At 42.3% G+C, this 14,092-nt stretch overlaps 1 protein-coding gene across 1 annotated transcript in view; it reads left to right on the top strand.

Moving 5' to 3' along the window:
* The window catches only part of LOC132403322 (WD repeat-containing protein 64-like), a 129,568-nt gene that overhangs the window by 39,626 nt on the left and 75,850 nt on the right, over positions 1 to 14,092 (top strand). Inside the window, exons 6-8 of the mRNA XM_059986773.1 lie at positions 6,705 to 6,913; positions 9,121 to 9,261; positions 11,476 to 11,555. Coding sequence (XP_059842756.1) covers positions 6,705 to 6,913; positions 9,121 to 9,261; positions 11,476 to 11,555 — 430 coding nt within the window. The remainder of the gene's footprint in view (positions 1 to 6,704; positions 6,914 to 9,120; positions 9,262 to 11,475; positions 11,556 to 14,092) is intronic.

A 14,092-nucleotide genomic window follows, 5' to 3' on the forward strand; every position in this document is an offset into this window, starting at 1 on the left:
TTGCCCCCGATGGGGTACGACACCCGCAACAGGAAGCCATGACCCACCCTGAGGGCTTCAAACAGCAGCACGATACGGACCTACAGCACCCCCACAGTGCAGCTGCAGATCGGTGCCAGCTGGTTCACGTGGGACTTCACACTGACTGCCATGGTCCAACCACTCCTGGGGGCGGACTTCTCGCGAGCTCACAGCCTGCTGGTCGACCTGCAAGGAAAAGGATTGGTACATACCGAGACTTTCCAGACATTCTCCCCGGGTGAAGCCAAGTTGCCGGCCTCACACCTGGACTCCATCACGCTGTCGGACAACGAATTCACCAGAATCCTGGCGGACTTTCCATCAATTCTGGCATCGCAGTTCATGGCAGCCATGACTAGACACGGGGTACAGCACCACATCCCAACCCAGGGACCGCCCGTCCATGCCCGCGCACGAAGGATCCCCCTGGAAAAGCTCCGCCTGGCAAATTGGGGATCGTACGGAGGTCCGACAGCACATGGGCCTCCACCCTGCACATGGTGCCCAAAGCAGCTGGGGGTTGGAGACCATGCAGCGACTACCGCAGACTGAACGAGGCTACAACTCCGGACCGCTACCCTGTGCTGCACATACAGGACTTTGTAGCAAACCTGCATGGGGCAAGAATCTTTTCCAATGTAGACCTCGTCCACGAATACCATCAAATCCTGGTGAACCCTGAAGACCCTGAAGACATCCCCAAAACTGCACTCATCACCCCATTCGGCCTGTTTGAGTTCCTCCAAATGCCGTTCGGCCTGAAGGATGCCGCTCAGACGTTCTAGCGGCTAATGGATGCGGTGGGACGTGACCTGGACTTTGCGTTCATCTATTTGGACAACATTCTTATAGCCAGCAGTAGTTGCCAGGAGTATCTGTCCCACCTCCACCAGCTCTACTCCCGCCTGAGTGATTTCGGCCTCACAATCAACCCGGCCAAATGCCAGTTTGGTCTCAATACCATCAACTTCCTGGACCACAGGATTACCAAAGATGGGGCAACACCTCTGCCCGCCAAGGTAGACGCGATCCAAAACTTTGCTCAGCCCAACATGGTCAAAGGCCTGCAGGAGTTCATTGGTATGGTGAACTTCTACCACCATTTCTTCCCCTTTGACCCATATCATGCGCCCTTTGTACACCCTGATGTCGGGTAAAGGCAAGGACATTACTTGGGACGAGGAGGCCACGGCTGCTTTCGCTAAAGCCAAGGGAGCCTTGGCAGATGCCACAATGCTGGTGCACCCCAGAACGGACGTTCCGACCGCACTCACGGTGGATGCATCCGACACAGCAGTCGGTGGGGTGCTGGTGCAGCTCATTGAGGGGCGCTGGCAACCCCTGGCATTATTCAGCAAGCACCTAGGACCTTAAGTACAGTGCTTTTGACCGGGAGTTGTAGGCACTGTATCTGGAAATCCGGCATTTCAGGTACTTCTTAGAAGACAGGCCATACACCGTGTTCACGGACCACAAACCACTGACCTTCACATTCATGAAGGTGTCTGATCCCTGGTCGGCTCGCCAGCAGCAACATCTGTCCTACGTCTCCGAGTAAACGACGGACATCCAGCATGTCTCGGGAAAGGACAACATAGTGCCAGACGCACTCCAGACCAGCTGTCCAGGCCCTGTCCCTGGGGGTGGACTATGCAGCACTGGCGGAGGCGCAGCAGGCAGACGACGAGATACCCAGCTACAGGACCACAGTCTCGGGTTTGCAGCTGCAGGACTTTCTCGTAGGCCCCGGTGATAGGACCCTCCTGTACGATGTGGCTACTGGCCAACCTCGCCCCATCATCCCAGCAGCCTGGAGGCAGCGAGTTTTCGACTCCATAAACGATTTGGCGCACCCATCTATCAGGACAACCATCCGGCTGGTCTCCAGCAGGTTCACGTGGCACAGACTTCACAAGCAGGTCAGTGAATGGGCCAGAACATGCACATAGTGCCAAACAGCCAAGGTGCAGCGGCACACTAAAGCCCCGCCACAGCAGTTTGAACCCACCCACCAGAGGTTCGACCACATTCACGTGGATATTGTGGGGCCCCTACCAGTGTCCCGAGGAGCGCGGTACCTCCTAACGGTGGTAGACCGGTTCATGTGGCCAGAGGCGGTCCTGCTCACCGACACATCTGCTGATTCCTGCACCCAAGCACTGATTGCAACCTGGGTAGCACGCTTCAGGGTATCGGCCCACATTACCTCCGACAGAGGTGCCCAGTTCACCTCCAGCCTATGGTCGGCTGCGGCCAGCCTGTTGGGAACACAGCTGCACCACACAACTGCCTACCACCCACAGTCGAACGGACTAGAGGAACGTTTCCACCGTCACTTGAAGTCGGCTCTCATGGCCTGCCTGAGAGGACCTAACTGGGTGGATGAGCTTCCCTGGGTCCTGCTTGGAGTTCGCACAGTGCCCAAAGAGGATCTGCACGCCTTGTCGGCCGAGTTGGTGTATGGCACACCCCTGGCCATCCCAGAAGAGTTCATACCAGCCCCAAGGGGGCAAGAGGAAGAACCCGCAGCAGTCCTGGACAGACTATGTGAAAGGCTTGGCAACCTGGCCCCCGTACCGACCTCACAGCACGGATGGACCCCGACCCAAGTACCCAAAGACCTTCAGAACTGTAAGTTTGTGTTTGTATGAAGGGGCGGACACCAGGCACCACTACAATGGCCGTACAAGGGGCTGCTCAAGGTGTTCAACAACAACGGGTCCATGTACGTTCTGGACATTGGGGGGAAAGAGGAGGTTTTCATGGTGGACCGACTCAAACCAACCCATGTGGACTTGGCACAGCCAGTCGAGGTTCAGGCACCACGGCACAGATGCAGACCTCCCAAACAGAGGCGGATCCAGACTGTGGACATTGGGGGGTGTATCGCCAGTTGTTGGGGGGGGGGCTTATGTTGTGACCCACTTTCTGCGCAGGTGAACCGGCTCACAAATAGCCAGCGCGCGGGGAGAGACTTTGGTAATGCACCACTGACGTCATTTCCACCCGGAGAGGGCGGGTGCTAGGGATTAAATGCCAGCGCCGTGAAGTTTGAATAAACTAGTCTCAAAACGACTTACTGACTGCATGTCATCTTTAGCTCTGTATGTAGTACATCGCTACAAGGATTTATTTAAGGTTAATTTTTTACCCTTAATTGATCAGACCAAATGTTTGTTTACTAAATGGTCACCATTGTCTTTTTACTGATAGGTCGGATTAATGCTATTAAGGTGATTATTTTACCTAAGTTCTTATATATATATATTTCAAGCGGTACCAATATTTATTCCGAAATACTTTTTTGACAATGTTGATTCAAAAATTTCTTCATATATATGGGAGAATAAAAATCCTAGGTTGGGTAAAAGATATTTACAGAAGTCAAAAAGAAAGTGAGTTGGCATTGCCAAAGTTTAGATTTTATTATTGGGCAATTAATATTAAATATTAAAATTGTTGGTTAAGGGATTTGGATTTATCTCCTAGCCCTCATAGGGTAAATTTGGAAATTAAATCTGTACAAGGATTTCCATTGGGTTCTATTTTAGGGACTTCTCTTCCCTTTGCTCTTTCTATATTGCATAAACAAATTGACAATCCGATAGTAAAACACACTCTACGTATATGGTTTCAATTTTGGAAATTTTTTGGGTTGAATCAATTTGTTTTAGAAATTCCTATTGTATTCAATTTCTTCTTTCATCCCTCTATTATGGACCAAGCTTATTCAGCTTGGAAGACTAAAGGTATACTACGAACCCCATTTCCAGAAAAGATAGGATATTTTCCAAAATGCAATAAAAACAAAAATCTGTGATATGTTAATTCACGTGAACCTTTATTTAACTGACAAAAGTACAAAAAAAAGATTTGCATTAGTTTTACTGACCAACTTAATTGTATTTTGTAAATATACACAAATTTAGAATTTGATGGCTGCAACACACTCAACAAAAGTTGGGACAGATTTAAAATAAGATTGAAAAGTGCACAGAATATTCAAGTAACACCAGTTTGGAAGACTCCACATTAAGCAGGGTAATTGGTAGCAGGTGAGGTATCATGACTGGGTATAAAAGTAGCGTCCATCAAAGGCTCAGTCTTTGCAAGCAAGGATGGGTCGTGGCTCACTCCTTTGTGCCAAAATTCGTGAGAGAATTGTTAGTCAGTTCAAAAGGAATATTTCCCAATGCAAGATTGCAGAGAATTTAGGTCTTCAACATCTACTGTACATAATATTGTGAAAAGATTCAGAGAATTCAGAGACACCTCAGTACATAAAGGGCAAGGTCGGAAACCACTGTTGAATGTGTGTGATCTTCAAGACCTCTGGCGGCACTGCCTAAGAAACCGTCTTGCTACTGTGACAATTATAGCTACCCGGGCTCGGGACTATTTCAGAAAACCATTGTCACTTAACACAGTCCATCGCTGCATCCAGAAATGCAACTTGAAACTGTATTACACAAGGAGGAAGCCATACATCAACTCTATGCAGAAACGTCGGCGAGTTCTCTGGGCCGGAGCTCATCTCAGATGGACCGAAAGACCGTGGAACTATGTGCTGTGGTCAGATGAGTCCACATTTCCCCTAGTTTTTGGAAAAAAACGGGCGTTGAGTTCTCCGTGCCAAAGATGAAAACGACCATCCTGATTGTTATCAGCGAAAGGTACAAAAGCCAGCATCTGTGATGGTATGGGGGTGTATCAGTGCCCACGGCATGGGTGAGTTGCATGTATGTGGAGGTACCATTGACTCTGAGGTGTGTATTAGGATTTTAGAGAGACATTTGTTGTCATCAAGGCGGCGTCTCTTCCCGGGACGTCCGTGCTTATTTCAGCAGGACAATGCCAGACCACATTCTGCACGGGCTACAGCAGCGTGGCTTTGTAGACACAGAGTGCATGTGCTTGACTGGCCTGCTGCCAGTCCAGATCTATCTCCTATTGAAAATGTGTGGCGGATCATGAAGAGGAGAATCAGACAACAGAGACCACAGACTGCTGAGCAGCTGAAGTCTTATATCAAGCAAGAATGGACAAAATTTCCAATTGCAAATCTACTACAATTAGTATCCTCAGTTCCAAAACGATTAAAAAGTGTTATTAAATGGAAAAGTGATGTAACACAATGGTAAACATGCCTCTGTCCCAACTTTTGTTGAGTGTGTTGCAGCCATCAAATTCTAAATTTGTGTATATTTACAAAATACAATTAAGTTGGTCAGTAAAACTATTGAAAATCTTTTCTTTTTACTTTTGTCAGTTAAGTAAAGGTTCACATGAGTTAACATATCACAGATTTTTGTTTTTATTGCATTTTGGAAAATATCCCAACTTTTCTGGAAATGGGGTTTGTACAATTTTCTAATTTATTTTTGCATAATTGTTTCATGTCTTTTGAACAATTATCTAATAAATATAATTTGCCCAGATTTCATTTTTTTTACATATTTACAGATTAGGAACTTTTAAAACACTGTACTTCCTACCTTTCCAAATTTAGATTCTATGGGTATTTTGGAGAAATTGTTAGAACTAAATCCTTTTCAGAAAGGTGTAATATCAAATGTTTACAATATAATTATGAAAAGATGTTCAGAGGCCTTTTATAAGATTAAGAATGATTGGGAAAGGGAACTTAACTTTTCTATCCCTATTGAGAATTGGGATAAAATTCTTCAATTAGTTAATTCATCCTCTATATGTTCTAAACATCCATTGATACAGTTTAACGTTGTGCACAGGGCTTATATGTCCAAGGATAAATTAGCTCATTTTTATTCCCACATAAATCCTATATGTGATAGATGTCATTCTGAGATAGCCTCTCTAACTCATATGTTTTGTCCATTTCTGTCTTTGAAAAAATATTGGAAAGACATTTTTGATATTATTTCCACGGTATTGAGTATTGATTTACAACCTCACCCTATCACCGCAGTCTTTGGTTTACCAATGATAGAGTCAATTCATTTATCTCCTTCTGCTTGTCGAATGATTGCATTTCTTACATTAATGGCTAAAAGATCTATTTTGTTGAATTGGAAAGAGCTTAATCCCCCTACCACATTTCATTGGTTTTCTCAAACTATGATATGTTCAAATTTGGAAAAAATTAGAAGTGTCACGTATGACCTTTTTATTAAATTTGAAAAGACTTAGAGGCTATTCATTCAATATTTTCACATGATGTAATTTGACCCTGTTCAAATCCTATGTTTTTCTGGTTCTGATTATATATATGTAGAGAGGATCGGAGATGATGACACTGATGACTCTTTGTCTTTTCTTAGATACTATAAACAGCCAATTTTTTTGATTTTCTCCTTTTCTTTTGTCTTTTTTTAGTTAATGGTTAGTTTCTTAGATTAGTTCTTGTTTTTTTGGGGTAATTTTTTTCATTTTCTTCTTTTTCTGTTTTTTTTTCATATTGATGTACCTAGTTTGTGTTTTTTTTTTGTCTTGTTCATATTATACTCATATCACATATGATCTGGGAAGACTTAACTATATTCTACTTATTGTTTATGTATCCTTTTATGCTCATTTTAATTTTGTAATTTTGTAGTCCCAATAATTATGTATAAATCTCACCATGTTGATATTAATAAAAAGATTGAAAAGGAAAAAGAAAGAAATTCAAAGCAACTTTAACTGATAATTGACATTCTTTGCAGACTAACTTCGTTACCATTAAACCCATGCAAAATATTATGCTTTGCATCTGTGCGGTGATCCAGCCTGAGAACACAGGTGAAGATTACATGTTGATTGGTGATGATGCTGGTTTTGTGAACCTATTAATTCTGGGAAATGAAGATCTCCAGAAATCCAAGGAGAGTAACGCCCTCCAATCCCAGGTCTTGGAACCAAGACTTCTCCGTCGGTAGGTTGTCATGAGAGTTTTAACGGTTTTGTTTCTCTTTGGAAAAGTAGTGGGTTAATAATGGTTTAGTCTGACAACTGCTAAAGTTAAGAACACCGTGGGAAGCTAGAGAAGAGATTGCCAGAGTCCTAGCTGATAAATGTGCATCATCATTAACCGTAGGTTGAGGTGCCAGTAGACTGGAGAGTGGTTGATTGCTGTGCCTTTATTTTTAAAATGGGTGTAAGACAAAACCCTGGGATATATAGACCAGTAAGCTAACATCTCTGATAGGTAAGTTACTGGAGAGGTTTCTCAGAGTGAGAGAGAGGTAGATTAAAGAAATTAGCTTTATTAGTCACATACATATGAATACATACAGAGAAGTGCCTCATTTACGTCAAATCAGATCAGCAAGAATTGCACTGGAGACAACCTGCAAGTTGTTGAGACCATAAGATCTAAGATCAGAATTAGGCCACTTGACCCATCGAGTCTGCTCTGCCATTTCATCATAGCTGATTCATTTCCCCCTCAGTCACAATCTCCTGTCATCTCCTCATATCCCTCCATGCCCTGACTAATCAAGAACCTATCAACCTCTGCTTTAAGTATACCCAATGACTTGGCCTTCACAACTACTGGTGGCAACAAATTCCACAGATTAACCACCAAGCTTCCTGTGCCAACATAGCAAGCCCACAGCTTACTAACCATAACCGTACATCTTTGGAATGTGGGAATAAACCGGAATACCAGGAGAAAACCCATGCTGTCACAGGGAGAATGTACAAACACCTTATAGTGACAGCATTTGAACCCCAATTGATAATTGCTGGTGCTGCAAAGCGATTGCGCTAACCACTATGCTACCATGCTATACAAGTGTTTGGAAAGATAGAATTTGGTTAGGGGTAGTCAACATGACTTTGCACATGTCTATATGGGCCGAGAAATGACAATAGAGTTTAACTTGGATAAGTGCAAAATTATGATCTTTTTTTGGAAGATAGATCCCAATAGGACTTAACACAGTAAATTGTAGGGCCTTCAGGAGTGTTAGAGAACAAAAGGACCCAAGTGAACAAGTACATAGTCTTTTAAAAGTGGTATCACAAGCAGGATGTGTGATGAAGAAGACTTTTGGCATGCTAGACTGGATTAGCCAGGGAATTGAGTAGAGAAGCTATGTTGCAGTAACATTGGTAATAACATCTCCTCCTCGCTGACAATCAACACTGGCGTACCTCAGGATGTGTGTTTGGTCCACTGCTCTACTCCTCTATACCTATGACTGTGTGGCTAGGCACAGCTCGTGGCATTTATAAGTTTGCTGATGATGCGACCATTGTTGGCAAAATCTCAGATAGTGATGAGAGGGACTATAGCAAGATATACCAGCTAGTTGAGTGGTTTTGCAGCATCAAGCTTGCGCTCAATGCCAGTAAGACCATTTAAGCTGGAAAGAGTGCAGAAAAGATTTACAAGGAAGTTGCCGCAATTCAAGGGATAGATTTAAGGGGAGATATTGTGCAGTCTGGGACTTTATTCATTGGCGTGCATGTTACAGATAGAGTGGTTACACACAGTCACTTTCCTAGGTTAGGGAATCAAGAACTGGACAGTGTAAGTTTAAGTGAGAGAAGAGAAATTTAATAGGAACCATGCAGAGGGTGATATTGTATAAGCTGCCAGAGAAAGTAATAGAGGTAGGTACATTAATTACATTTAAAAGGCACTTGGGCAGGTACATATATAGGAAAGGTTGAGACTGATATTGGTCAGATGCAGTTTAGGTGGGCATCTTGGTTGGTGTGGACCAGTGGGATGGAATGGCTTTTTTCTGACTGTATAACTTCATGACCGTATTATTGATTAAATCAAATATTGATTATCACTTAATACCATAATTTGGAATTTACCAACCCCTTCAGTCAAATGTCACCAATAAAGTTAAATAATTTCTAACTTTGTCAAGAGCATCTCATGGAGTCAGTAAGTTAATGGTTCAGGTCAAAGACCATTTGGTAGAAGTGAGCAGGACTTAACATGAACTCGTCACATCACAGTACAGCACTCCCATGGTGCTGGAGCGTCAGCTCCGACATTCAGTCAGGAATTTGGAAATGCACGTGAACCCACATTCTTCTATCTTTGATCCATGTCCTGCACAATATGCCATCATTGATAAGGCACAGAATATCATTTTCTATTATTTATTTTTTCAGTCCTATTTTACGACGGAAACTGCATCATGAGTGGGTATTGAGAGTGAAATATTTTCCACATTTGAGCTCTTTTGTGAGCTGCTCTTCGGACAGTGTAAACTCGGTGGTGCTGGATGACATACGCAAGCTGGGAGATTGTCAGTAAGTTACATATGTTATATGAACAAAGCTGTACATTTGTTCCATTAAATTCTTCTTTATTTTTCTGTTGTGTCTTCCCTCTCTTTCTCCTGCAGCTGTTCTGGGAAATTATGTGTACACAACAATATTCAGTGCCCAACCACAAAAAAGTTTTGAAATATTTATAGGCCTTCATCAGTCAAAATTGATAAAATTATCATTTTGTTAATTTATATAGTAACAACACATTTGCATCCATATGTTAAACCTTTCAGAGGATTTGTTTTTGCTTCTCAATCTATATTTAATCCTTTATTCTGTATTCAAATGCCTTTCAAAACTGGAAATGATCCGGGCAAGCTGTAAGGCATAAGCACAAAAGGTTCTGCAAATGCTGGAAATACAAAGTAACACTTGCAAAATGCTGGAGGAACTCAGCAGGTCAGGCAGCATCTATGGAAAAGAGTAAACAGATGATGATTTGGGCCGAAATCATTTATCAAGTCCAGCATTTTGTATGTGTTACTTTAAACAGACATTTGGTAAAATGTAGTAATATAGAGGCCTGGTTGCCCTCATCATATGCTTTTCAGCTTGTGAGAAGACCATGCTATGATAGCTACACCTATTTCAGACTAGGGCATATCTGTCGTGCAGACTGAGGGCTGGAGGACCTTGCACAGGCCTTCTAATTCCTTTGCATTGGTAACTATGGACCAGAACAATGAAGAGACCTTAGAACTCAGATAGCCACAGTCTTTATATTTAAAAAATATAAAACACGTCTTTCAAATGAAGTGAACCTGGTTACTCAACTCAGTTTATCAGACATCCTCCTTCCTGACCTGATTAACATTGAAGTCAGAAGAAATCTGACCTGTACACTACATCCTGCAGATAGTTCTCAATGGAACGACTGACTGGTAAAGCTGATAGAGTCCATCAGCTTCTTTGAGCCGTCACTATTCCATGTTTTGTGAAATCTGCATTCAGTGGCCCATGTTATGTGTGCGTTTGTTGTTGCAGCTCCTCAATCAGCCTCACAGCCAGTCCCAAAAAAAGTTCCTATCCTTTCCTGTACTTTCTCATTGGTAACATCAGAAACAAAAAAAAATTAGGAAGGGTTAAGTTGGTTTTGGTGGGACCTTAAACCAGAGAAGAAATAGAAAGAATGAAGGAGGAAATTCCAAAACTAATAGTTTAAGTGACTGAGGCACGAGGGACTTTGTGTGTGTGAAGAGAAACAGGGATTTGCAAATGGTTAGAATAGAATAATACTATGAATACTTTGGACATTGGTGGGAATAGAAGGTTACCAAAAGGTAGAAGAAAGTGACTCCCAGTGGCCATCCATTTTAATTCCCATTCCGATATGTCTATCCATGCTCCCTCCACTGTCGTGATGAGGCCACACTCAGGTTGGAGGAACAACACCTTATATTCTGTCTGGGTAGCCTCCAACCTGATGGCATGAACATTAATTTCTCAAACTTCCGGTAATGCCCCCCCACCTCTCCTTCCCCATTTCCTTTCCCCTTTTCCCTCTCTCACTTCATCTTCTTGCCCACCCATCACCTCCCCTGGTGTTCCTCCCCTCCTCTTCTTTCTTCCATGGCCTTCTTTCTCTTTAACCAATCAACTTCCCACCTCTTTACTTCATTCTTCCCTCTCTAGGTTTCACTTATCACCTTGTGTTTCTCTCTCCTCTCTCCCCCAACCTTTTAAACACACTCATCAGCTTTTTTTCTCTAGTTCTGCCAAAGGGTTTCAGCCTGAAACGACAACTGTACTCTTTTCCTAGATGTTACCTGGCCTGTTGAGTTCCTCCAGCATTTTGTGTGTGTTGTTCAGATTTCCAGCATCTGCAGATTTTCTCCTGTTTGTGGTAAGAAGTGACTTTGCTAAATAAAACGGTAAGAAATCTGTCAGCAAGACAGAAATGTTTCCAATGGAATTTTGACAGTAGCCTGTCAATGGCGTTGTGGAATATTGACAGCAGGCTCTGTTGCAGTTCTGAATGCAGCTGGCCAAAGTGAGGATCTATGAAAATCTAAAGTACAACTATAAACCACATTCAAGGTAACAGATACAGAACTTGGATGACATAAAGATTGAGTGTACATTTATGATGAATTCCCTCAGCTGCAAGCACGATTCTACGAAGGTTTTATCATTGCTTTGCGTGTCTTGTGTAACATATTCATGTATTGACCTATTCCTTATCTTCAACTGTAGGCCTATTAGAACGCTGTCCGTTCCACGAGGTGTTAATGCATTTGATTATTGTGTGAAAGCAAATACGCTTGTTACTGGAGGTAGGTCTCAAAATTGGAATATTTGGAATATTTCAGAATTTCTATCTTGCTTCAACAGTATGTCGGTGAATGGATTAATTGTGTTTGATCAAAGGGTATGCTCACAACTAACTACATAATCAGTTAATTTTGGCTTGAAATGTGTGACAAAAATTGCAGTCCTAATTTGCAAACTGTTTCCAACTATAAGTAGAACTAATCATGTAAATTGCTCCTTTTGAGTCATATTATAAGCCTGCAAGTTCTTTACTATTGTCAGTTTAGTTGTATGTGATTAGGGTTTAGGAATGATGATAATGCTCATAACACTAAAATTAGAAATGCTTCACTCTTGTTTCAAAGCATCCTGTTACCCATTGTGATTTGCTGTTTCTCCGTGGCATTCTAATGATCTGTCAGCTTGGGAGTTAAGTAGAGGATTATTGAAGAATAAATGACTAAGGTTTGGCTGCTGGTATTGGACCAAGATAGGGAAGAAAGGCAAAAAAGGGACTCTTCCTCACCTTCTTGACGTACAGTTGAAACCAAGCCAATCTCAGTACTTCGCAGTACTTTGTAAGCATTGAACATCATGACTGCACTGTCAGATTTCGAGTGATGGGATGACTTTCATTGCATTCCTGCTTCTCACATGAGCTGTGCTCACATGCAGATAGAGCAAATAATTAGACAGGCAATAAAAATGTCTTCCTTTTTAAGGAGATGAAATACAAGAATAAGGAATTTTATAAATCTTTGATGAGATTATAACTGGAATGCAGAGTTCAGTATTGGTCTGTGTATCGAAGCAATTGATCATCAAGACACAAGAGACTGCAAGTGCTGAAGAGCAAGGAACGTTCTGCTGGAGGAACTCAATGCATCAAGCAGCATCTGTGGGAAGAAAGAAGCCATTGATATTTCAGTTTGAAACCGTGCATCAGGTTATACTTGGATTTTTTGTGGGGCAAATTCATTAGATCGATTTTTTGGATGAGCACTTGCCTAATGAGGTGATATTATGTTATACTGCAGCAGTGTGGAGGAAGGGGATCTACCGACTGTCAAGGGTAGATGTACAGAAGCTGCTTCTTCAGGCCGAGAAACTCAGAACTAGGAGTCACGGCCTTGAACCTGAATCTGAGATGAGGATGAACTTGAAAATGCAAATGGTTAGAATTTCTAAAGTCTCAATCACAGAGTCCGGAGGCTACCCGATCATCTCAATATTTTCAAGGCTGATATCTTTGTGCATTGAGCAGAATGGGATATAGTAGGCCAGTGGACTTGAGGTTCAGGGTCATGAAAGCCATGTTCTTTCTGGAAGGCGCTGGAGTTCAGAATTTGTTATTCCGTGCAGTACGAGATCAATGACATCCTGCTCCAAAATATACAAGTCTGGTCTATATGATGAAATGTTGTGTACAGGTTTTGGTTTTACTTACAGTGGAGAAAATACAGCAAAAGTTCAACATACTGATTCTGGGAAAGAAGAGGTATTAAGTAGACTAAGCTGTTACTCTTGAGATTAAAAGAATGGGAGGCTATCAGATTGAAATGTACAATATTCTTATGAGAATGGTAGATTTGATGATTCCCTGGCTTTGATGTCTAGAATCAAGGATCATGATCTCACCATAGGGATTGTTCACTGACATGAGCAGACATTTCTTCACAAAAAAAGGTATTGATCCTTTTGTAATTCTCAACCCAGGAGAGCAGTGCAAACTTTCAAGGTGGGTATGAAATTAAAGAATTTGGGTTTAGTGCAGGGAAGTACAGTTGAAATAAAAAATAAGCTATAACCTCATTGAATGGCAAAGCAGGCTGGAGAGGTCACAGGTGGATAGCAGAGTAACATTATAAGGCTGTGAGCCCAGGTACCTGAGTTACTCACTTAAGTTCTTATATTGTTCAGCAACCAACTTCTGTACCTCTAGTCTGGAACTTTGTACTTGAACTCCAAGGACACCCATATCACTCAAAAAATGAGAATGCTTTATTGATTAAGAAAGGCACTACTGTGCTTTAAAATTTCAGCTTTGATTGTGAGCTTAGGTATTCGTTAATAAAACAAATTTAGGGTATTTTTGTTTGATGTGCACACAATATGCTAGAGGAAATCAGCAGGTCAAGCAGCATCTATGAAAATAAATAGTTAATGTTTCAAACTGAGAGCCTTCATTAGGACTAGAAAGGAAGTGGAAGACGGCAGAATAAAAAGTTGAGGGGAGAGGAAGGATGGCAAGCTAGAAGAAGAAATCTGATAGGAGAGGAGAGGGGACCATTGGAGACAGGGAAGGAGGAGAAAGGGGAGGTGGCAGGCAATTGAGGAGAAGCGATAAGAGGCCAGTGTGGGGAATAGAAGATGGAAGGGAGAGGGGAAAAGAAAAGGAGAAGATAATATTACTGTAAGGAGAATTCTATGTTCATGCCATTAGGTTGGAGGCTGCTGTGATGGAATATAAGGTGTTGCTCCTCCACCCTGAGATAAGTCTCATCATAAAAGAAGAGGAGGTCATGGTTCAAAATGTCAGAATGGGAATTGGGATAAGAAT

This window comes from Hypanus sabinus, chromosome 12 (assembly GCF_030144855.1).
Source record: "Hypanus sabinus isolate sHypSab1 chromosome 12, sHypSab1.hap1, whole genome shotgun sequence".
NCBI lineage: Eukaryota > Metazoa > Chordata > Chondrichthyes > Myliobatiformes > Dasyatidae > Hypanus > Hypanus sabinus.